General features: G+C 28.7%; 2 protein-coding genes, 1 long non-coding RNA gene and 1 pseudogene across 4 annotated transcripts in view; 2 read left to right on the top strand and 2 right to left on the bottom strand.

Annotated features, from left to right (window-relative positions):
• LOC149890339 (uncharacterized) overlaps nt 1-24,393 on the top strand; it is a 210,980-nt gene that overhangs the window by 89,893 nt on the left and 96,694 nt on the right. The window lies entirely within an intron of this gene.
• LOC149890353 (uncharacterized) lies at nt 382-11,105 on the top strand. Its single transcript, XM_090083891.1, has 3 exons — nt 382-958; nt 9,914-10,662; nt 10,778-11,105. The coding sequence occupies exons 1-3, from the start codon at nt 478-480 to the stop codon at nt 10,949-10,951; spliced, it is 1,404 nt and encodes a 467-aa protein (XP_089940017.1). The 5' UTR covers nt 382-477; the 3' UTR covers nt 10,952-11,105.
• Nucleotides 3,192-6,756, bottom strand: LOC149890354 (uncharacterized; annotated as a pseudogene). Its single transcript, XR_016451495.1, has 7 exons — nt 6,525-6,756; nt 6,187-6,366; nt 5,846-5,910; nt 5,589-5,683; nt 5,386-5,496; nt 4,680-4,726; nt 3,192-3,376 (listed from the first exon to the last, which is right to left on the bottom strand). The product of XR_016451495.1 is annotated as an uncharacterized LOC149890354 (transcript).
• LOC149890352 (uncharacterized) lies at nt 12,571-14,735 on the bottom strand. Its single transcript, XM_090083892.1, has one exon. It carries the CDS (start codon nt 13,868-13,870, stop codon nt 12,698-12,700), a length of 1,173 nt encoding a protein of 390 aa, XP_089940018.1. The 5' UTR covers nt 13,871-14,735; the 3' UTR covers nt 12,571-12,697.

Genomic DNA, 24,393 nt, shown 5'->3' with positions numbered 1-24,393 from the left:
AGCATTCATTAAAGCTTGAATAAAGTGTTGTTAGTTATTAATGGCAATTTCTTAGTCTTTAGATTAAAAAAAAAAAAGTAAAAAAAAAGAAAAATCGGAAAAAAACAAACAACTGAATTGATGCTCACGTACAAATAATAAATCCCAGCCTCAAACTGAAGAAAAAATATATAGAGAAGAAAATTTTAAAAACCTATGCAAGTTTTAGTCACTTCGAGAGTTTTTGAGTTTTATCGCAAGAATAGATTTCAATCAAAATATTAGATGTTTACAAAAGTAATTATAATCTTGATGCAGCTTCTAGTTGATTATTTAATGGCTTCAGGCCGAATTTTTTTCTTTATTGTTGATATTGCTATTGTTGCTATTATCTTAATTTATTTTGTCGTAAACAAAAGATCTAAAGCTTTTCTTTAAGATTAACTAAAAGTTATGAAAAAGTAATTCAGTTTGATCAAGCAAGACATATTTAGCTAAATGATTTTCAAAATGGTTTGGTGTTCTAAAAGTTTACAAACAGCGCTAATACTGTATATTGCTGCAATTTTTTTGTGTGTACTTTTGACGCTGTTTATATTTCACTCAAATGCACGTTTTCCCTCTCATTTGAAATACAAAAATGTATCACACAATAATTCAGAAGCTGATTGTCCGAGAAAAGAAACCCAATTCAACAAAACAGTCTTCAATATTTCATTGAACCCACCGGGTTCGAAAAGTTATGTGTTTATTCATACAGCTAATTATTGTAACAAGGTAAAAGTAGTTGGTGGAGACTTTTGGTGGGTAAAATTAATGGGGCCAGTATCTTTTAACGTACCTTTAATTGATAACAACAGTGGCATTTATAGTAGAGAATTTTGGCTGCCGATGGAAGGTAACTATACAATGAGTATAATGCTTGAATTTAGCAACTTCAACGGATTGAAGGATCCCCCAAAAAATTGGTTCAAGAAAGGTAAATGAGTTTGTATGTTTCTTTGTAAACTTGCTAATTTTCAAATGTGTCAGCCTCGGCAAGATATTGTACATTTTTATATTTTGTATTTCAAAGAACGCGAACTTCTGTTAATTTTGTAGCTATTTCAGGTATTTCAAAGTTTGCTAACAAATTTCACCGTTTTAATTTGAAAACTCAAGTTTTCGCGCAGCATAATTAACTAATTTTAGCTGGTCACTGATGATCTTTATTTACACGATTTCGAGTTTTCCAGATGTAAGTATTTTAGACTATTAAAATATGCTAAAATATATTACACATTTAAATTATATTTAAAAATCATTAAGTTCGTACAAAAAATAAAACTAAATAGAACTAAGGAGCTTGATAGTCAATTCAGTCTTGTAAAATAGTTCTTACAAGGGAACTCCATTACTAAAGATTAAATACGCTTGTAGTATTATTTATTTTTAAATAATGGGTTACTTTTTTCTTTATTAACATTTCTAAACTATTTAAGTAACTTTTCTATACTATTTAATATACCCTTGTTGAATATTTAAGAAGTTAACATATATATATATATATATATATATATATATATATATATATATATATATATATATATATATATATATATATATATTTATTTATTTGTATAAAATGAATAAAAACACCTTTTTATGGAACTCTGAGTTTCATGCCTTACGGCAATCATCAGCCATAGTGTATATCGTTATTTAAAAACCGTTTAAAAATTACAAATTAAAATCACGGTAGAACGAGTTCTGACGTTACTAAACCGAAACAAAACAAAAAGACGTCAAATGTTTTAGTCCCTGGTGTCGAATAAGGATAGCAAAAATTTCTTTGCATGCCGGCACTTTGATATTATTTCATATCTTTTGTTAAGTAAGTTTTCTCCTTTGTATGATAATATATGAAATTTTTCGCGGAGACAAAGGTTACAAACTTTTGCTGCTTGATTGTAGGGTTTGCATTGTGCTACAATCTTCCATGTAATCACCGGCTTCAGATTTTTAGATTTTAGCATCCATATTTCTTTGGAAAGTTCGGTGTCATTTTTATATTTTAGGGCGTTGAAAGATTTAAGATGGTTGGCATATCTAAGTTTAAATGTAGTTTCGCTTATACCGAAATAAACTTTGTCTTTGAATTGAGGATCCCCAGAACTTACAGTGGCTTGGTATACGACATTGCTAGAAAGGCATTGGTTGTTTAACGGACAATTTTTTTTGTCTATGCAGTTGCATTCTTTTGTTGTTTTATATTTATCGCTTTGAAGAATTTTGTTATTATGTGCATTTATTAAAGAATTGATATTGGGCATGCAACTATAACTAACTTTAATATAGTTTCGATTAAAAATTTTATGAAGCCTGTGTCCTATTGGAAAGTGTTTGTCAATTAAAGCTAAGAAGCGCTTTCCAATATTAGTTTCAACATTTTTGCTATACGGTGGGTTATACCATATAATTTTACGTTTGCGATGTTTACTTTGATGCTTGTCTATTTGTGGTTGGTAGGTGAGTTTTGAATTGTATCCTGATTTCCGTAAAGCCTCTTCATAAGGAAGAATAGAGTTATTGAACACAGTTTCATTTATTGCCATAGTTGATAATCTTGACTCAATAGTGCGAGGGATTTCTTTTATTATATTAGGTGGATGGTTTGAATCAGAATGAACATACGAAAGTTGGTTATTAGGTTTACAATATGGTTGATAAGAACTGTCGATCAGGTTCAATGTTACATCCAGATAATTGACAATTTTAATATTAGATTGAATGGAGATATTTAGGTTGTTATCTTTAAAAATATGCGTAAAATGCTTTTTAATTTTCTCCATTTGTTGGCCGCTTTTTATATATATATTTTTGTATATATATATATATATATATATATATATATATATATATATATATATATATATATATATATATATATATATATATATTTCTATTCTTTGTTTCTTTAAACTCTTTTCTTATTGTCTCAGCAACATCCACTAATACTGCATGAGCTGAGGCAATAAGAAAAGAGTAAAGAAACAAAGAATAGAAAAATCATGTTCAATGACATTCAGAAAACGTAATTTTTCTAGTAGCTGCTTCTTCAACTTCTTCTTCCTCTTCAACTTCCTCTTCCCAAGAGAAAGTTTTTTAGAAGGTTTGAGTGAATGAACTTTTACAGGAAACACTTCAACTTCACAAAAAATACTGTTGAACACTTATCTTATTGACTCTAGCATATATTCTTTCTTTATATTATCTTCAATCTTCATATTGTCCACTTCTGATTCTTCACCTAATGCTAATTTATACCTGCATTGTGAACAAAGCGTTTCATCTGGTACAAAGAATTTGCCATTACTGCATAGTGACTGCTGTATCAAGTTGGTTTCACAATGACTGACTGTAAAATAAAATGAACCCGTAATATCAATAAAAAAAAACGTTTAAAAAAGACATCTAAAGCTGAAAGGTTGTTTAATGCCTAATTGTTAAAATTTCAGAGGTCAGATATAATATGCTGTAATTGCAAATTTGAGAAACAAAAAGAACTGCGTTAATTACTTTTCGAAGCTTTTTTTTTAGCATTTAATGGATCGCAGCCACTGATCTCAAAATAAAACTGGATAGCGTATACAAAAAAATTTTTTGAAGCCAGTTTTGGCCTCCCAAGATGGTGGCGGAATTAAGGAATGGTGATATGAAAATTAAGAAACTAATGATAATCAAGTTTTATATCTTAAGCTCAAATATTGATAAATATACAGTTTTCTAATAAAAATCTAGTTTTTTTGTTTAACATAAGATTTTTTTCATAAAAATAACGGAATATTACATATTTACATAAATTTCAAATATAAATATTTTTTTATTTAAGAAAACATATTCTTACTATAAGTTGCTCTATGTTAACTTTCTGTTTTTCGTTTTTTAGAATAAATATAATAAAATAAAAATTCTCAGTAAAACTAAGTACAAATTTTAATTTTAATTTGCTTAAATTTAGTTTGTTTAATAAAAGTAAAGAAAAAGTATTTGTTTGTTTAGTAGAAATCTCAAGTTTCAAATAGTTAGCATTTGTTATATAATTTATGTACCTTTTAGTTCTTAACTACCCAATGCTGTGTGCTAGAAGGTTAATAACACAACAGCATGGTAGGCAGCTGATTTTATTTTTAAGATAAAATGTTTTTTAGGCATTAGTTCATCAGGTAGGCACTACAAAATTATAAATGCTTCATGAACTATTAGCTGAGCACTGTGATTACACACAACTCAGAGGTTCCTTTTAGAGTTATTATATATATATATATATATATATCATATCATAAAAATATTTTTGATTGGTTTTTGAATAGGATAAGTTTTGTTAATTGCTTCCTAAGCTTTTTTCCAGTTATTTTGGCAGTTTGTTTTTTACCCAGGTGATAAAGATATATTTTTGCATAGTTTTTTGAAATAAGTTTAATCTGTGCAAATAAATGGTTATCAGTTATAGCTGAGTCAAACATATGAGAAGTTTGTTCATTGAATATTTTTGAGTAAGCAACTGATCTCAAAACAGCTCTAGAAATGGCATTTTGAATTCCTTTTTCATTTGGAAGGTTGCCATTTATTGAGGCAAGCAAACTTTGAACACTATATCCATTAATTACATATATGTATTAAATAATCCTAGAAGGAACCCCTGAGTTGTGTATACTCACAGCACTCAGCTAATAGTTCATGCAGCATGTAGATATCTAGTATCTTGCTACAAAAATTAAAAATATAAAATTTGTCAAAATTGTAAGTAGACACCCCTGCCGCTTTCCATACAGTCACGTTATCACCCTTCTAGCACACTGCATTGGGTAACTAAGAACTAAAAGGTACATAAATTATGCATAAATATAATTTAATCGTAAATTGCACTTAAAAGGTATATCGAATATTTTGTACCTTAGTATCAATGTAATTACTGTCCCAGTCGGCAAACAGCGTTGAAATAACGTTGAATTAACGTTGAAACCTAACGTTGAATTTACGTTTAAGCAACGTTTAGAATGAAAGTTTTTTTCAACGTTGATTTATCAACGTTAAATCAACGTTCGGTTCAAACGTTAAATCAACGTTTAATCGACGCAAAATACGTTATAAGAACGTTGAATTTACGTTGAAACAACGTTTAGAATGACAACTTTTTTCAACGTTGATTTATCAACGTTAAATCAATCTTCAATAGACTCAATTAATTGTGTCTATTGGACTATCAATGTATATTAAGCGTATAAAATATACTCAGTCTACAGTTAGACTATTTTTAGTTAAGTTTAGTTAGACATATATTAGTAAAGAAAAAGATAACATTTGTTTATGATATTTATATATTTAAATATTACATATATTTACATATATTTGAATAAAATCAACACAAATTTCTTTTCTTTACTGCCACCTTTTCTAAATGAGCGTATTTTAGGAAGTCAGACAATATTCCATCAATCAAAGTTTCTGTCGCTCCATCATATATAATAGTAAAAGCTGTAAAAAAAAAGAAAATATAAAGTAAAAATCAAAAAAGGAAGATTTTAAATAATGAATGGAAAAGTTTCACATAATTTATAAAGATATACCTTTAACAATGCCATATAAATTAGTGTTCTTAAAACATATTTTTCCATCTTTGCCTTTCATATTCATTGAGGCCATAAAATTGTTTGAAAATATTCTAAATTTTTAAAAGATAATGTAACTGTGAAATGATTATAAATAAATAATAATTTTTCAAATATTTAAATTGAATTTAATATGAAATTTTTTCTAAAATTATTAAACAAATAAGTTTTGTAAAAAGTAATTATAAATGTGATAAGAGCTATCAGTTAATTACCTCAGCATAATTTTGTGTATTCTATCTTTTGAAGATGTTCCTTCAATTAATCGTAGCTGATTTACCTACAAAAAACATAAAGTAAATCTAACATTATGGTTTGGGTCAAATATGATATCAAAACATTGAACTATTTCAGATCTCTAAGACAAATTTTAATAAAGTGATCCAGGATTTTTCTAGGACAAATTCCAAGTTCCAAGTATTTTCCAAGACAATTTTTTTCTATATAATTCAAGAATTTTTTAATGTTTTTAAGGGCTGTTGTCCATCTTTTTTTAACTAAAGGGTAATGTTCAATAACTAAATAACTATTTAATAAAGTACTTGTTATAACTCACCCATGATGAGCGCACTTTTTCATCATCTAATGCTTTATCCACTTCAGTGAACTCCACTTCTGATAAAATAACCCTTATTTGGCTTACAAATTCACTATTAGAAGCAGACTCAGTCACTGTTTTGATTTCGCATCTCATTTCTTACATTGGTAAGTAGATACAACACTTTCTTTTGAAACTCTACAAATTTTGTTAAGTTTTACAAAATAATTTTAGTATTTGCATAGTAAAGAAATTTTTCAGTTTTTAAAACTTTTAAATCTTATATGAATTTTATATTTCTACAAAAAAAAAAAAAATTTTAATAAAAATTTACTTTAAAATATAAAATATCATACTGCCTTCAGACATTGGAAACTTATCAACTTTATCTAATTTCTGTAGTTTATTTCTATTTTTCTTAACTTCATTGTGTGGTAAATTGTTTTTAACTAATTTCTTTATACAAATTGAACTTAAAACACATAGATTAAAAAAGCTTTGTCAACACTTTGTAACACTATCAGTTGAATATTACACTTTATATTATAATTGTATCTTTTTTTTTTTAAAATAACACAATTTTATTTTAAATTAATTAAATAAATTTAATGAGACAATAACCTTTATCTTAAAAAGAAGAATTGATATCTTCTTGGAAAAACTTTTGGCAAGGTGAGTTTAGGTTCTTTCCATACGCATCAACTTTTGACTCTAAAATTATAAATTGAAAGTAAAATTAAGTTACACAAACCATTAAAATATATATTTCATAAATACAACGACATGATAACATGTCATTGTATATATGAAATCATATATACAATGTATATATGTTTTTTTAATAAACTTATTATATATATATGTATGTATGTATGTATGTATGTATGTATGTATGTATGTATGTATGTATGTATGTATGCATGGATGGATGGATGGATGCATGCATGTATGTATGTATGTATGTATGTATGTATGTATGTATGTATGTATGTATGTATGTATGTATGTATGTATGTATGTATGTATGTATGTATGTATGTATGTATGTATGATAATTCCAGCATATAAACTAATGCCTACTTGGAGAATAACCAGGAAATTCTCTTTGTTTATATTTTCTTTGTTTATATTTTCGAAGAAAATCAACATCCTCATTGTCACTTTTTTCTTCTGTGGTTGTGAACTCAAAATTTTCACAATCCTGTTTGCTTTCTGTGGAAATGAAAAAGTTATAACAGCTCTTTCTCTTAGCCCATTAATTTTAAAAAAATAACTTTAAGAAATAGATGTAATACCAGAAGAGAATTTAACTTTTATTATTGGAAACTTTTCCGATTCCGTGTCATACTTAAAGATTATTAACCGATTTAGTGTCATACTAAAAGATTATTTCAATTACTTTTTGGCCTTTACTTATTTTACTTTAAACACCAACACAACGCATAGTTATTTAAAAACGGAGTTTTTTTGTCAACGTTGAAATAACGTTGAAAAAACGTTTACTGAGCAACGTTTAAATAGTAACGTTATTTTAACGTTGAGATTTGGTTAACCAACGTTGAAACAACGCTTCAACCAAATATCAACGTTGAAACAACGTGAAGATGCCGGCTGGGGTAGTTGTCTGATTTTTTTAGAAATCATTTTATTTCTTTAAAGTCATTAAAACTTTATTTCATTGTCTAGTTTTTCTTTCAAAACTCTATTTATTTTCTTTAATATTTCTGTAAAAAGCCTTTTAAAATGTACATTGATCACCGCTAAGAGCTCCGATCGCCGCCATCTTGGGAGGCCAATTTTGGCTTCAATTTTTATTGGAAAAGGCAATTGAATACGCTATACAGTTATATTTTGAGATCAGTGATCGCAGCATTGTGTTACTTTAGTTGCATAGCGCTTCAAATGAATATGTTTATAATGGAGATAAGCTGATAATTTGAAATTATTTATAAATAGTCCAGTCCTCCACATTAATATTTCTCTATTATCATCAGGAAGGTATTCAAAATATTCAATTTCAAGAAAGGGTATGACTGTTGTCAGATGTCTTTCACTTCCTCATTGAATTCAAATTGAGCACTGTTGATGGTTTGTCATGATTGAGAAAATTAAGATGCATATAGGACTTAGTATTTATTTAATCTAAAACTAAAACAACTTTTAGGCTAAATATATCACAACTGATTTCACAAAACTATATTTAGAAAACTAACAACATCTTGATAAAAACAAAACCTGCTTTTAAACTTGTAACAATCTGCAACTTTGTATTGGGTTATCTTCTCTTTATGTTTAGATTTACTACCCTAAAAAACTGTCAGATACCAATTTTCAGCCAATATCTCCCGGTATAACTTGAATTATTCAGGAAAAGGTACACACCAATCCATCTTTTATATAAGATTCAACAATCTCAAAAATGGTTAAGTACCAAATTTGAGTTCTTTTCATCCACTAGAACTTGAATTATTCAAAAAAAAAGGTGATGGTTTAAAATCCGTCTAACAGACGTGGACAAAAAATATGGCATTTTAGACTATATTTCAAAACATCGTATTTTTTGAACCATTTGGAGTTGGGAGTTAAAATTTTTTGTTTTTTCATGTTTCATTAACAGGTACCTCTGGATAAAATTTAATGAAAATCAGAGGGGGTGGGTGGAATGGCAATTCAACTTTTACTGGAAATACCCTGAGGTATTTACGGGGAATGGTAGCTTTATACAGATGACAAATGTCTGAGATGTAGTGTTAGTAACAAAATTTAAAGAGTCTCGAAGCAGCTTTTACTCTTCATTATTGATGTTTGTTCTCAAATACAAACCGCCCACAAGGTTAAAATCATTTGGTTAATTAAGCGTTGTGAAAAATGATGATATTGGCATGAGTCACATAATATTTTGTCTTACGTCATTCTTAAGGACATCAGATTTATAGAATGAGGGGAATTAAATTTTGCAAATGAGAAAAACTTGAACATAATCATTTTTACAAAAGTCCTCTGTGTTTTCCATATTGCTTGCGCAATACAGGTAGCATGGAATTAACTATTGAAATTAGGTTCAGCTTAAAAACGTCTCTTAATCTTTTAAGATTAAAAAAAAATACATTAAAACTCAATGAAACTTAGTGAAGCTATCAAGAAGCTTCTCTTTTGACACTCAAAAGAGAAGCTTCTTGATAGCTTGTAGTTTTACACAATAAGCATAGAGATGAAATTAGACATCTTTTCAATAAAAAAAAAACATCTTCCTCATTTATTTATACCGTATCAACGAAAGCCCTCAATTATTACCATGAAAATTCTCTTAAAAGCATACTTACAAACATTACTGGTTAAAACTACTAATTATGTTAAGGAAAAAACTGAAAACTTCATCGATTTTTCTAGCCCTTTTGAGGATTGTTTCAAAGATATACAAATACATACCTTAAATTCTTTATAATACATCTTGTAAGAATAAAATTAAAAGTTTACTTAAACTTGATTAAAGCTTGAAAAAAAGGCTGACTGTGAATAAAAATACAGAAACTAATAAACAAAAGGATAAAAACAAGTTTACTAGTCACCAAATTAAAAAGAAAATGAGAAAAATCTTTACAAGCAAAATAGGCGCTACAATCCAATTTATCTTGCCACTTAACACAATAGTCTAAGATTTTTCTTTAAAAAATCTAGGAAAATTATTGAATTAGGTGAAATCAAGCCGATCTCTTATTAATTCTTCATTTAAATCTATGTTTAGGTGATTATCAAGGAAGAAGGCAGGATGAGAGGTATTTCAGTAAAGAATATGACTATATTTTGGAGTTTAAAATATTTCACTTTGACGTTAAAACAGGGGTATTTCAACCCAAAGATGCTTTTGAACAATTGCAGAGTTGGCATTTTCAACCATTTTGTATCGTAAATCAAGCGCATGGCTATTGGATAAAAAATAAATATGTAACAGTAACAGCAGACACTGAAAACTTTTTAAAACAAAAGTTAGTCCTCAAACATCTTTTAAGTTCTAAACGAAACGCAACAGTGAAACCAACTTTTTGGTTTTATGGGGATTCGATGACTTTGCGATTTTCCCAGCCTATGAGTTCAACTCAGCTGTGTTCAGATTTTATTTGCGAGTTGACTTACACATGGACATACCCTTTGAAAAACAATTATGGCGATCCAAAGTCTCCACAATTTGATGATAAAGATTTTAACCAAACTGAGTTTCTTGATTACATTAAAGATGTCATTTTAAAACCCTCAATGAGAAATAACGATAGTGTATTGCTTATTAACTTTGGGCTACACATACTAAAAAATATTAATATGAGTCAAGCAGAAGAGCTAATGGATGCGTTCATTACTATAATATGTGAGATGAAAGCGAGTCTTTTATCAAAAGGATTTCCTAAGATTATTTGGAAAACTACGACTCCAGCATACATAGAAAAGTTTTTTCTTGGAAATGAAAGAAACAATTTAGAACGATATCTTATAAAGCAGGTTAGGAGTTTTTAAGTGTTTCCTTGGATACGAAAAGCTTAACAAATTAGTTTATTTGCGGCAATCGTGACCTACCTTAAATAGAGAACAATTTAAGTATACTTTTATTTTATAGAGGGCAATACAATGGAACTCTTACTGCGTAAAGAAAATGTGCGAAAACAACTTTCCTGTTCTGGATGTCTACTGGATGGCTGCATCTTATCCTAACGGACCTGATGATTCAGTGCATTATCCCAATCATGTGTTTTTTAGCGCTGCAGACTTTTTACTTGACGTTTTTACTTAACTTTCAGCGCAGGTGATTATATATAGCGTGTGCATAAATCATATCTACTATTTTTTAAATGGATAATTTATAACATTCATAATTCATATGCATAATTTATTTTAAGCACAATACCATGTAACACTTACTTTGTTTATTTGTAGTTTTGACTTAATACCGATAGTTTTTTATTTATCCTGTCTTTCATTTTCTAATTATAAAGGCAAGCTTTGTCTGCGATAGTATGCTGGCTAAATCTGTTCTAATACTAGGAGAATAATATGCAGTATTTTAATAGATTAAACATACATTTTCATATATTAAAAGGTATTTAGGAAGTGCAATATTGGTTATAACATATAGACGCAGTATTATTTTGCACTGTAAATGCTTTCATAACACTTTTCTTAAGAGTTTTACAGAAAGTTACGGAAAATATACACAACCTAGAAAATCTGATTAGATTTTCAAGAGTATTTTTAATTTATTACTAGAGACCATTATTAATCTTCCTTCATAGCTGGATTTTATTGTTTTTGATATCTTTTTGCCTAAAAACCCTTAAAAATCAACTCCAAAGCTATCTCTGGCAAAACTTTATTTTTTCCTCTAAAATCAAAGGGGGGCAATTAACTTTCTTGTGATGGTAGTCATCAGCTCTGCGATTCCATAAGCAAAAAAAAACATGAATACTTATTGCATCTCCAGTGCGAACCAAGTAAAATGACGAACTTGAAATTACCGCAAATATCCCAGTTGAATACAGTATGAATTATTTTGTTAAGAAGCTCTTAAATATTATCATAGTTTCCTTTACTCTGTGCGTAGTGTGCAAAATGCAAATTTCGATATTTCAATTTTGAAGCTTTGCGAAGCAGTTCTCGGAAAGTAAGTTTCCTCTATATCCTAGCTAATGCTGTTTGCTGAATCTTTAGATCACATAACAGTTCCATTTTCACGCCTTCACATTTCTGTACTTTGTCAATTCTATGATAAGTGTTTTTCTCACTGACCCAGATAACACATGGACGTCGGCTCGATGTCTTGCCGAAATGTTTTATATCAGCTTTAGATCGGCATTGTTTTACTTGATCGGCCCGATGTCGGTCCCACAGTGGTCCAAATGGTGGACAAAATGAAAGAATCTATATTTCTGGACTAAAATTTTTTTATGATTTTTTGAAACTACAATAAAATTCGACTTAAATGGAAAAGACTAGAGGTGATTATCATGCCTGGTTAAGAAATGACAACCTTTCAAAGTTTTAAAAAACATGTAAAAAAAACGTTCACACCGCAGAGTTAGATTTTTCACATACATTTTCTAATTTTAATTATATGCAGCAGATTTATAAACAAAAATTTAAAAAAATATTTCATTTCTCACGAAATTGAATGAACAAAATAAAAGTATTAACTCCTTTTTTTTTTTTTAACGTTATTAATAAAAAAATTTCATTTCTTTTAAAAAAATTTAATGCAAAAGTCAGTTTCTGCAAAAAAAAATCTCTTAAATTTTGTATACTTCCTCAAATATCTCAAAAACCGGAAATTTGGTAATACTAAACCATATATTATTTAGAAACTTCATGCTGTTGCCATTGTTTTGGTATGCCACATATATTTACCAAACTCCCGGTTTTTAAGTTATTTGTGGTTATAAAAACTATGTTTAATTGTTTCTTTAAGCATAATGCACAAGTTATTTTATCTAAACTTTTAAAAAGACTAAAAAAATAGCAAACGCTCAAGTTTAATTTTTTTATTTTACATAAACAAAGTATTAACAATGTCATTTTCATGTACTTTGAAACATGTTTTTTTACTATGCCCTATCTCACTACACAATTTGCATTGTAATCGACCTTTGTTCCTTTGCTCGGTAACTAAAGGGTCAGAGCCCACCCAGAGTCTTTTAAAACAATCTTCCAAGTTCTGCAACTGATTTGTTTTTCTTGATAGTTTTTCTCTAAATATTCTAAGTTGTTTGTTGTTGGCCTCCATGCCTTCCTCGCTCCATGATTTAAGTCCTGTATCATTATTTAACTCAATAAGCTCCCAAGTATGTCCTAATAACTTATGAATAGTCGGTGTCAAACTAACCCAGGGCATTTCTTGTCGAAGAAGAATGTTTGTCTCCTTACATATATCTCTATATTTTTTTATGTTAATTTTCTGACTAGATGACATAGCACGAATAATATTAGACAACAAGAAACCGTACTGCTCTGTTAACATTCTGGCATGTTTATTTGAAATGTAGTCAGTAATCAGTTTTCTATTTTTCTCATTATAAAGAAGATTTCTAGCAACGTTGCCAGTTGTAGTACTACCCCCTTGACCTGATGAATCTGCAAAATCCCACTTGATACCTGTTTTTTTTCCAATTAACTCCTGTATATTTTTTTTCTCTATTTCAAGGAAGTGCGTAGTACTGGCTGTCTTAGACTCTGTCCATGCGTGAACTCCTGCAGATAAATGAACCACAACTTTCATAAAGTGGTCAAATCCACGGAGTAATGCATGGAGTACTTGTACAGACCTTACGTTAGATCCAGCTATTGGACTTGCTGTTTGTCCATGGCGAACATCATAATCCTTTGACTTTTTAGTTAAAGAGCCGTCTTCTTGAACTAAATCCAAAAATATCTGCTCCATGGTTTCGATGTCTCTATTTATAACGAATCCCTGTTCAATTGTACATATATCTTCACATTGTTCCTTAGATAAATCACAAAGATCACAGTAAGCACCTCCAAGGCCCTGAAATATATTTGATGCTTTTCTGTCAAAACTGTCTGCAACAATGTTTACTTTAATATTCAAATATTGTCCGTTGAAGATAATAATGAAACCTTCCTCCTTCATTGTTTTTATATCCGCATTAAAAACGGTTAAAGATTGTGCATTCTCACGTGATTCTTTTCCCATTTGAAGCATAAGAGGCCTCTGTGAAAAATCTGAGTTTGGAGATATTTGTTCCCATATTAAGTTGTTTCCATCTGCATTAGAGTTTAAAAGTAAAAGTAAAAAACTTCTTGTTCTGTATAGAGAACCATATTGAACGGAGAAATTACCAGAAACAAAGTAATATACTTTTACTAAATTGTTTTTATCGTGTTCAGTGTTTAATGTTTGTTCTTATTCTGAATTGAATAATTTTATTTTAAAAAGCTTTAACCCATTTGGCGACGAAAATGTGGTTAAACAGTTTTTATTGTTAATTGTTATATATGGCTTTTAATGTTAATTTTTGAGGGTTTTAATTCAATATAAACTATTGCTAGAATTCGTAAATAGGAAGTTTTAATTCAGTGATGAATGTCATTACCTAATTCCTGTGTTTAATGCAAGCTATAGCTTGCATGAATAGTTGTAGTTATAACTACGCAACATAAATAAAATACTATACAATATTTTTATTTTGTAAATACAAATCATTATTTATGGTTTACAAAATTACATAATTAAAAAGTTTGATTCGGCGTAAAAATTTAGGCTGCATACACAGTAATCGCAGGGGTTGGAAAATGGTTTTCGCCGCTCCTTTATGAAAAATACAAGCAAGTAAAGGAAGGAGGTAGTGCTGTTAGGAAATTTAAAAACTAGAAAGAAGAATTTTTTTTTTTTTTTTTAACACCCATAAAAAAGTGACGCCCTGGGCGGATCAGCACCCCATTTTTTGCACGATTGCTACCCTGATGTTAACACATAGGCCGCAACTTTATAATATAAATCTGAGGCAATTTTGACCTGCCTTCAAATAGTTATATAAATTTGTCCGCAAAACAGCCCAAACGGACCACTGTGGGTCCGACAAATATGATAAATTAACTTATGCTCCGTTGGAAAACATAATCGACTTGATTTCTGCGAACACAACATAAAATGACTTGTACTGTGAATGTTTACAATGCGCAGGCATAATGATACTAAGCGTGCGCAAATTAACGCATTACTTAAGTAATGTGTCAACATGCGAAAATTGTCTTAGAGTTTTCATTATTAGCATTTTGAAATTTTCAGCAGAAGAAAACTTTAGACTTGAGTAGATTTAGTATTTGAGACATGAATTCTCTATCAAAGTTTATCTTTATAACAAATTCTTAGGCAAGTTTTTTTAACTGTTAAATTTATTTTGCAGACTTAATTTTTAATACCAAAAATGAAATAAAACTGGTACTAGAAAGTTACAAACCGTGTATATATATATATATATATATATATATATATATATATATATATATATATATATATATATATATATATATATATATATATATATATATATATATATAGGGGAAAGTGTTGTACCTTTGACCACGTTGTACCTTTCGTCACTCTGTCCTGTTGGCCGACTATTATCATTTTGCAAAAACGTGAAGTGCCATTTGAAACATTAGTCCAAGACGACTCTTTTTATCTTAAAATATCATGGTTGTGGAAGATTGTGTTGATCCACAAGAATTATTAGTTTTAGTTCTTAAAAAGTAAATATTTATGTTTATCTTATTTTGCCAACAAAACTGTCATAAATGGTTGTTTGGTTAATGTATGATATTACTTACATTAACCAACATCTTTTTTTTATTATGGAAAAGTTTAAGTAATTATTTCTAACCCTAAATAGCTTTGAGATGATAATTGTTGAAGAAACCCAACTCGTGTACCTAGAGTAGGACGTTGTTCCTTTGACTAGAGTAGGACGTTGTTCCTTTGACAGGTTCGTTCTGTGCTTTAATTTTTTGCGAACTTTAAGAAGACACTTTTATGAAATTTTTCATCAAATTTATCAGACAGCTGTGCTCTTGCATGTAAAAATCAGCGAAAAGCGTACTGTTACTTTCTTGCTGGTATTTTGAAAGTTTTAAATATAATATAAGTGATACAATAATATTAACAAATTATATTTTTATGTATTTCTATATCTTATGCATTGTGTTTTATTTAATTTATTGATAAATAAGAGTAAATTTTACACTTGACACACTTTTGTTCTTCAACAAAAAATGAGTCTAAGTAAAGCAGCAAGACATTGCAACATTAAAAAATCAACTTTGATATTTTAATGTTGCAATGCTAAAGCAGTTTAAAAAATCTAGAAGAACCCAGTATTCGTATTCACATAAGAAACCAAAAAAAATATTCTCAACAAAAGAAGAATTAATTTTGGTAAAAAACTTGGCAGATGCAGTAAATATACATTATGGGCTTACATTAAAGCAAATCAGATTCTTTGCATATGAGTATTCTTTAGCAAACCGTAAAAAAATTGAAACTTCATGGATAAAGAATAAATGTGCTGGTGAACAATGGCTACGAGATTTTCGGAAAAGATACCATGATAAGTTATCCCTACGTAAACCACAGCCAACAAATGTTGGTAGATCTTCTGCATTCAATAAAAAAACTGTAAGAATTGTGTTTAAAAATTATAAAAATGTTTTAGAAGGTTATCATTTTGAGCCATCAAACATTTGGAATTGTGATGAAACTAGAATTACCACAGTTCATGTTCCACCAAAAATCCTAGCCGCAAAGGGCAAAAAGCAAACAGGAAGTATGACTAGTGCAGAAAGAGGCAGTAATGTAAAAATGATTGCAGCCATTAAAGCTACTGGAAGTAGCATTCCACCATTACTTGTATTTCCGCGTGCAAAATTTAAGGACTACATGTTGAATGGTGCTCCTCCTGGAATTGTAGGAGCAGCTAATAAGTCTGGATGGTCAAATGAAGTCATTTTTCTGCAATTTCTTGAGCATTTTATCAATATTATACGACCTTCGGTAGAAAAGCCAGTTCTTTTATTAATTGATAACCATGAAAGTCATCTTAACATTTCTATTATTGAATTAGCTAAAAGATCGGGCATAGTTTTAATGACATTTCATCCTCACACAACCCACAAAATGCAACCTCTTGATCGTGGTGTTTTTAGTCCATTTAAAATATTTTATAATAATGTCATGAATAACTGGATGATATTACCAGGAAATGCTGGTAAACCAGTTACAATTTATTATATATCTTACCTCGTTGGTCAAGCTTATCCTTATGCTTTGTTACCGAATAATATTGTTAACAGTTTTAAATGTACTGGGTTTTTTCCCTTTAATGAAAATATTTTTACTGAAATTGACTTCTTAGCTGCAACTGTTACTGATAGGCCAATAGTGGATACTGAAACTTGCATTTCTAATGATAGCAATGAGGTTGAAACCACTCCTGACAATTTACCATCAACATTGGAAATTGTTTCACCTGAAATAATACGACCTCACCCAAAAGCCAAATTAAGAAAGGCAGCTATTTCAAAAAGGCGTAAGGGAAAACCACCCATTTTAACTGATACACCTGAAATGAAAGTTATTTTACATTCAAAATCTAACAATGAACAATTTCAAAAACCTTTTTCAAGACAAATAAAATCCACAGCAAAACAGATTATTTTTAATCAACATTCTGACACAAGTTTAAATAATGAAAGTTTTGATGAAATTGATTTTGGAATAAATATACTTGACAATGAATCAGAAAATAGTGATATTGTTTCAGGAAATTTCTTACCTGTCAAGTTAAGTGAAAAGAAATACTCTAGACATTATGTGGGAGAAGTTATTGAAGTTGTTGGTTTAGTTTACAAAGTTAAGTATCTTAAGAAATTAGGAGACAATAAATTTATACGAAAAGATGACAATATTTATGATGTAGAACTTAAAGATATTATAATGAAAGTTCCACCACTAAGTGTTGGTCATGGATAATCTAGACGCCAGTATCTTATGTTTGATGTTGATCTGACATCTTTTACTGTACAGTAATGTTATTTAATATAATATAATTTAATTTTGTATTTTTCATTGTCTGCATTAAAAGATTTCCTCTAAAAAGCATTATGGTCAAATCTAAATGAATCTGATAACTAAAAATAGTTTTGGTTGGGTTTTAAGAGGTTTCTAAGTTAAAAACCTATTAAGGGAATATTAACCTACTTAGGGCCAGATTTTTTGTATGATCATATCATACAAATTACTTCCTATTGATATCGACATAATTACTTAAAATATAAAACTCCGCCAAGTAAAAGGGTTTTAAAATCGGTAAGCTTAGGTACAATGAGTTCATTTCTAATTGTACCGAGGCCACCAGCTAGTATAGCAAGTAGTAGAAAATTATTTTTGCTCTTAAATTAACTAAAAGATAGTAACAACTTAATAAAAAACATATTGTTCAATTCAATCATATTTGAAGTTTCCAATCTTAACCCTAACCGTTCCATGTAAATAGCATCCAACTGAAAAAAATGTGATTAAATCAAAATAGTACTGGTAATTGATGTAATTTTCTTTTATTTACTACAAAAAAACAAATCATAAGGATTATGACCGTAGATGTTACTTTAAAACACGGCCCTAAGCACAAGGACAATGAGATACAAAAGAAGATCTATCAAAACATCCAAACTAATGGAGACTTATGTAATGCTGTAATTAGTGGTTTTTTTTAAAAACAAAATTAATAAATTGAATTACAACAAAACGTTTTACTTGGGATTGTAATAAAAAAGTGATAAGAAACAAAATTTTACTTTAGACCATCAAAAAATGTTATTTGCTGCGGCAATGTCTTTAATTTCTTACAAAATAGTTTTATATAAGTTTTTATTGACATGTGGTTGGCCAGAAATTTCTTTATAACATATAGCAAATCTGTAATATGTCATGATTACTTATTAAAAGTCCAAATAATTCATGAGAACTTATTAATAACATTACGGTCAAAGGAACAACACACCTCGGTCAAAGGTACAACGTACATGTTGTACCATTGATCATTTTGAGTACTAAAAATGATACTTTTTGGTTGAATGAGAAAAAAGTCAAAAGTATAATTTTTGCGCAAAATATAAGAGAATAACATAAACTTTGAATGGTATAAATTGATTCAACAGTCAAGAAAAAAAATGCCCGGAAACAAAAAGTGGTCAGAGGTACAACAGGTTCCCCTATATATATATATATATATATATATATATATATATATATATATATATATATATATATATATATATATATATATATATATATATATATATATATATATATATTCCATGACTGAAGAAGCCACATTAATTTACAATTATATTTTCGTTTATAAAATTTGGTTAAACTACTTTTCTTTATTAAATTAATTTAAATATAGATTTAATTTTAAACTGATAAAATTATTAAATATATTCAGAATATAGACTAGAAAAAGACAGACTATTTTGATTGAGGAATGTATAGATAAGTTTTATATTTTATGATGAAATTGAAAGTTTGAGAAGTGCAATTGTTATTTGAGTGTATAAAAAAGTACGTAACTATTTTTAGGTTAAAGAAAACTATAAAAGAAGTAAATATTATGGAAAAGGTAATTAAAACTTACTTTAGAGAGTTGCACCACTGACTTGTGATCTTTTCAGATATAAGAACTTTTACATCACAGCTTTATAAACCTTATTATAAAAATACAATGGTAACAACATGGTAACAAAAATACAATGGTAACACAGTCCTGAGGTTTTCACTTTCACAATATTTTTTGATTTAAGGGTTAAATTTTACAGACTTTATTTATGGTCATTTGACTCCAGTTTGTGTTTTAATCAGTATTGCTATAAAAAGTAATAGAATAATTGAAAGTTAAAAATTTCCTCATTATAAATTGTAATGTAGAGGCATATACAATTCCATATGCTGATTTATGCCAGGTAAATTTTTTAAGTAATTTTTTAAATGAAATTAGTATTGATATAATATATGTCGATCGCGTTGGAATTACAAAAGTTTACAGTATATTTATACATTATACAGATTCTGTGCGTGCAAATCCCATGTCAAAGGAAGCTAAAAACGTTAAAATTTAGTCAGCAAAAAAAACATGGCTGAGTGTTTCATCTGACGGAGATTGAGGTCGGAAAAGGCGAGAGGAGATCAAGAAAGAGTTGCCTGGGATAAATGCGGAAGATTTTTTTAGCAATACTTATAAAGCTCTAATAAAATACCCATTTTTTGTGTTTGCGGTGTTATTTTTGCTTAGTCTTCAAGGAATGTAATGCTTGCAATACCTACAACAAATGAAGCAAAAAATGCATAGCACGAAGTATCTAAAAATAGCACAATTTGATATATTTTTAGATTTATATATCAACTTCTACTATTTTTAGATATTTTGTTTGAATGTATTTTTACTAACTTTTGAATTAAATATAAATATAAGTGTGTGCTTTTACAATAATTTTGTATTTAGTTCTTTTAACGAAGGAATTAATATCACAGAAATCTTTTTAAAGTTAGTGATCACTTAAATGATATAATATAGCTGTGTTAATGAAACGAGCAAATGCAACCCGTAATACGGGTTATGGTCGGTCTGTTAATTTAAAGTGACTGTTTTCCACAATTTCAAGTTGCGAAACCTTAACTAATAGCCTTTTAGAAAAAAGCTTTCATATTGAAAAAATGAAACCATCTATAAAATTAAAATAAAAAGTATGCGGAGGTAAAATATTTTACCAATTATTTAACATTATTTATGTAATTTACAACTGACATAGGTCATATCAGAGTAAAGCAGAACCGTTTTCCTCGGCATTACAAAGTTCAAAACAATACGCTTTTAGTTACTGACACAAAATAATAACACTTCATCATGCTTTAAATAGACAAAAAGTAAAGCTAAATTCTTGTTACTTTTTTTAATAACAAAAACTTTAACTAATAAGATTAATATAAAGCGAACGTTAATAATACATGAGTTAATAATTTTTTGGTATGCCCTTGATACATGTTTCTTTAAAAAAGGAAATTGTCTTTAAAACGTTAAATGCACACAACTAAATAAATTAATTAAAAATAATTGAATACTTGACCATCACTATATGTCACTTATCTGACCATTTTTTTATATGACCTCTTTGTTTCAATAGTTTTAAATAAATGGTAATTTGCTACCATTTACTAAAAATTCCTTTTGTTACTCGAAATTTAACTCTCTTAAATATTTTGACACTAATAAAGGACCTCCCCCGTTTTTATCTTCATGGTGGTCAGGAGAATAAAGTTATTTTTATTAAGAGTAATCAAGATTTTAATGAAGACCTTTTACCAGAATAATAAAATGTAAAACGATGACTTCATGTATAATAATTTTTTCTTTCCTCAAAAGTGTTACAAATACAAGCTTAGCTAATTAACTAGTTAAACACCTTATAAAATTTAAGTAACTTGATATTTGACAAATGCGCGAAACTACAATATTCACCCCCTGTTTAAAAAGATCCACTAAGTTACATACAACAAATTATTAGGCGTAAAATAGAGAAAATTTAAAAAGAAATTGAACTAATTACATATATTTATACCGCTTTAAATGACAAAAATTTACATTTAAAGGTAATCAGGTTTCTTTTTATAAATCGTATAAATGTGTCAATCGTAAATCTTAAAGAAAAAAAAAATGCAATTATGACACCATAATTGCAACAACAACAAAAAAAGACACCACATAAAAACTGAAAATCGATTTACCTATTTACAGTAACCTACTTTGACATGGCAGTTAATATAAACATTTATCAAAAACGTAACTATAAAATCTATTTCAAAGTTTAAATCCAATTAAGATACAAATTGCATTTTTAGCATAATGTTGTCTTGGCTTTTAGTAAATAAAAAAAAAGTTCATATAATGAAACTCCCTATTAATCATTTTTAACAATAGTCACCAACGTGAAGGTATCAATTGTTAAAAATGAATATCAACACAAAACATCACAACAATAACACATAACAATAGAATATTTACACACTTGATCCTATAATCCACCAAAAAGAACAAAGCAAATTAAAATATGAAAGGCAAAATAAGAAAACCAATTAAAAGTTAACTATATTTATCTTTTTACTAAACATATGAATACATAAGAGTGTATTTGTGTTTATATTCAATATTAAATACTCAATTACTTCAAAATTAGGACATTAAAACACCCTAGATTTAAAGATCAAGGTTGCATACTCTCTCATACACATTACGCTAAACATTAACAGACATTATTGTGTTTCCAGAATATTTAAAAAAGGCTAGACAATACAACTTAACTCTAAAGTAGTAACACCAACATAATCCCAAGTCACATCACCTTGAAAACATGGACACAACATAATTTAAACATATCTACAACTATTAACATATATGGCTTTATATAACACACATAAACACATTTTATAACAATATTAAACGACAGATACATTTATCTAAAACTATGAAAAAAAATGTTAAAATAATAAATAAAGTTATAAATACAAAATGTGCTCAAAACCTACAAACAGTTAACTTTCAAAATGAAAATCTAAAGACTATAAATTCAGAACATTAGAAAATATGATATTATTTGTGTAACACTTTTTACCTACCATACCTTGAATGAGATGTTTATCAATTTTGAAAAACAAAAAGTTAAATGCTCCAGTACTTGAACATGCAAAATATAGTTGACCAAGAGAAAAACACAGTTTTTAGAGATATACCCTGACTCTATCAAACGTTTGACCGTGACTTTTATTAATTGTCATTAAATAAGCCAATCTGACAGGAAACTGACAACGTTTCAAAACAAAAGGTAAATTAAAATCTGATGGAGCCAACTGATTTTGAGGAAAAAAAACCTGTTTACCACCAGAAACACCTGTCAAAACCTCTGCATAAATATAATTGTTTTGAAGAGCACAAACTTTCATTTGAGTATAATTGCATAACCCAGCTTTCAGTTTTGTATTTCTAAGTAGCATAATTACACAACCAAATTTCAATATTAAGCAATGAGGTGGCATACCTGAAGGAGTTAAGCTGTACAAAAACTCAACAGAAAAGTTATTTTGTTCATTAAGGTCTTCAGTATGATTTTGATCAGCACTTAAATAAATTTTGACCTCACCTGATAGACATTCAAGCACTTCTTCATTGATTGATTATGAATTAAGATTAGTTAGTGTTAAAATCACGTGTTAAGAATAATCATTTTGATCAACAACTTCAAAAATCTTTTCAACAATCGATTCATTTTCTCTAATAACGCACTGACTTGGTATTTCAATGCATCCTTTAAAAGGATCCTCCTCTTTGACTGGTATTGTTCCATTCCCAAGTTTTAGTAGCCATTGGAAAAGTTAACCTTCCCCATCTTGTACTCTCATATTTTCAGTTAAACCAAACTTCTACACTTATTGCCAATGCAAAGAGCATTTTATACACGATTCTACTATCTCAGCTGGTTGTCCTCTTTTCACAACATTTAAGGCATGTTTAGGCATCATGGATGTTTCATCAAGCAAAAACAAACTATCTTGTCTTAAAAAATGCCTGTATATAGAGTTAGGAGTTATATTACATGTGCTATTATCCAATATTGGAACAGGAAGTTTGAATAAGCCATGCAATGTAGATCCATTTGTAAGAAGAATTGCTGCTATGCCAGTCCATGCAGCTGCAGCAGATTAAAAACCCCTACTAATTGTTTCAGCGATCAAATAATTATAAGTTAAGATTTTTCCACTACCAACTAGTCCATCCATAAAAAAACAATCTAGAATGTTGATTTTCTACACTTGGTTGCTCATTCAGTGCAGCAAGGATAGCATTACATACATTTAATTGATTGACATTAAGCAACAGTTACAGTACATTTAATTGATTGACATTAAGCAACAATTCTCCAGATGGATTACATTTATACATTCTTACTCTCATTTTATTATCACCCCTTTGTCTAAACTTCCACTTGCTATGTTTATCATTAAATACAAAGTGATAAGGAATGTCTACATACAAAGAGCAATGTGCTCTTTCATTTTCAGTATTTAACTTAAACCATGCCATTAGGTGCGTATCATGTTGAGCTGCACCATCTAAAGCCATTTGTTCTGCTCCTTTTCTAAAATACAATAATTGATTTTCAGGTAGTTGTTTACCAAGTTACAGCACTTGGAAAACACAGAAATAACATAATATAAACATATGTACCAACTATAGACACAACAAATGTGTTTAAATATGTATATAAGGTTTAATATACACCTTACATACATATTTAAACACATTTTTAAAACAATTATATAACACATATTAACACATACACAAACAATAAAAAAACACTTTACATTATTATAAAAACACCATGATGAAACAACTATAAAGCACTTATTACCACATGCACATACATATCAAAGAAGCATATATGCAAACAATAGACGCGTGCAAACAATATACATGTGCAAATGAAAATTTTAAAAATGATGCAAGAAAATTTAAAAAGATTCAAAGTAAACAAAATATATATTTACAAACAATACTCTTTACCTTCTTTTTTTTTTCATAAGAACTGTAATCCTCATAACAAAATTTAACCTTTACATGC

This window comes from Hydra viridissima, unplaced genomic scaffold, assembly GCF_058129835.1.
Source record: "Hydra viridissima isolate aposymbiotic clone 2 unplaced genomic scaffold, HvirCarnegie_v1 scaffold_4, whole genome shotgun sequence".
NCBI classification, from domain to species: Eukaryota; Metazoa; Cnidaria; class Hydrozoa; order Anthoathecata; family Hydridae; genus Hydra; species Hydra viridissima.
The sequence above is the reverse complement of the archived record's forward strand: the minus strand, read 5'-3'. Positions and strand labels throughout refer to the sequence as shown.

Excerpts from the sequence above, each read along its gene's own strand:
- LOC149890352 (XM_090083892.1), bottom strand. The coding sequence starts at position 13,870 with ATGCTTCAAATGGGAAAAGAATCACGTGAGAATGCACAATCTTTAACC.
- LOC149890353 (XM_090083891.1), top strand. The coding sequence starts at position 478 with ATGATTTTCAAAATGGTTTGGTGTTCTAAAAGTTTACAAACAGCGCTA. Across the intron at positions 959-9,913 it reads AAAAAATTGGTTCAAGAAAG|GTGATTATCAAGGAAGAAGG; the intron begins GTAAATGAGTTT and ends ATCTATGTTTAG. Across the intron at positions 10,663-10,777 it reads AACGATATCTTATAAAGCAG|AGGGCAATACAATGGAACTC; the intron begins GTTAGGAGTTTT and ends TTTATTTTATAG.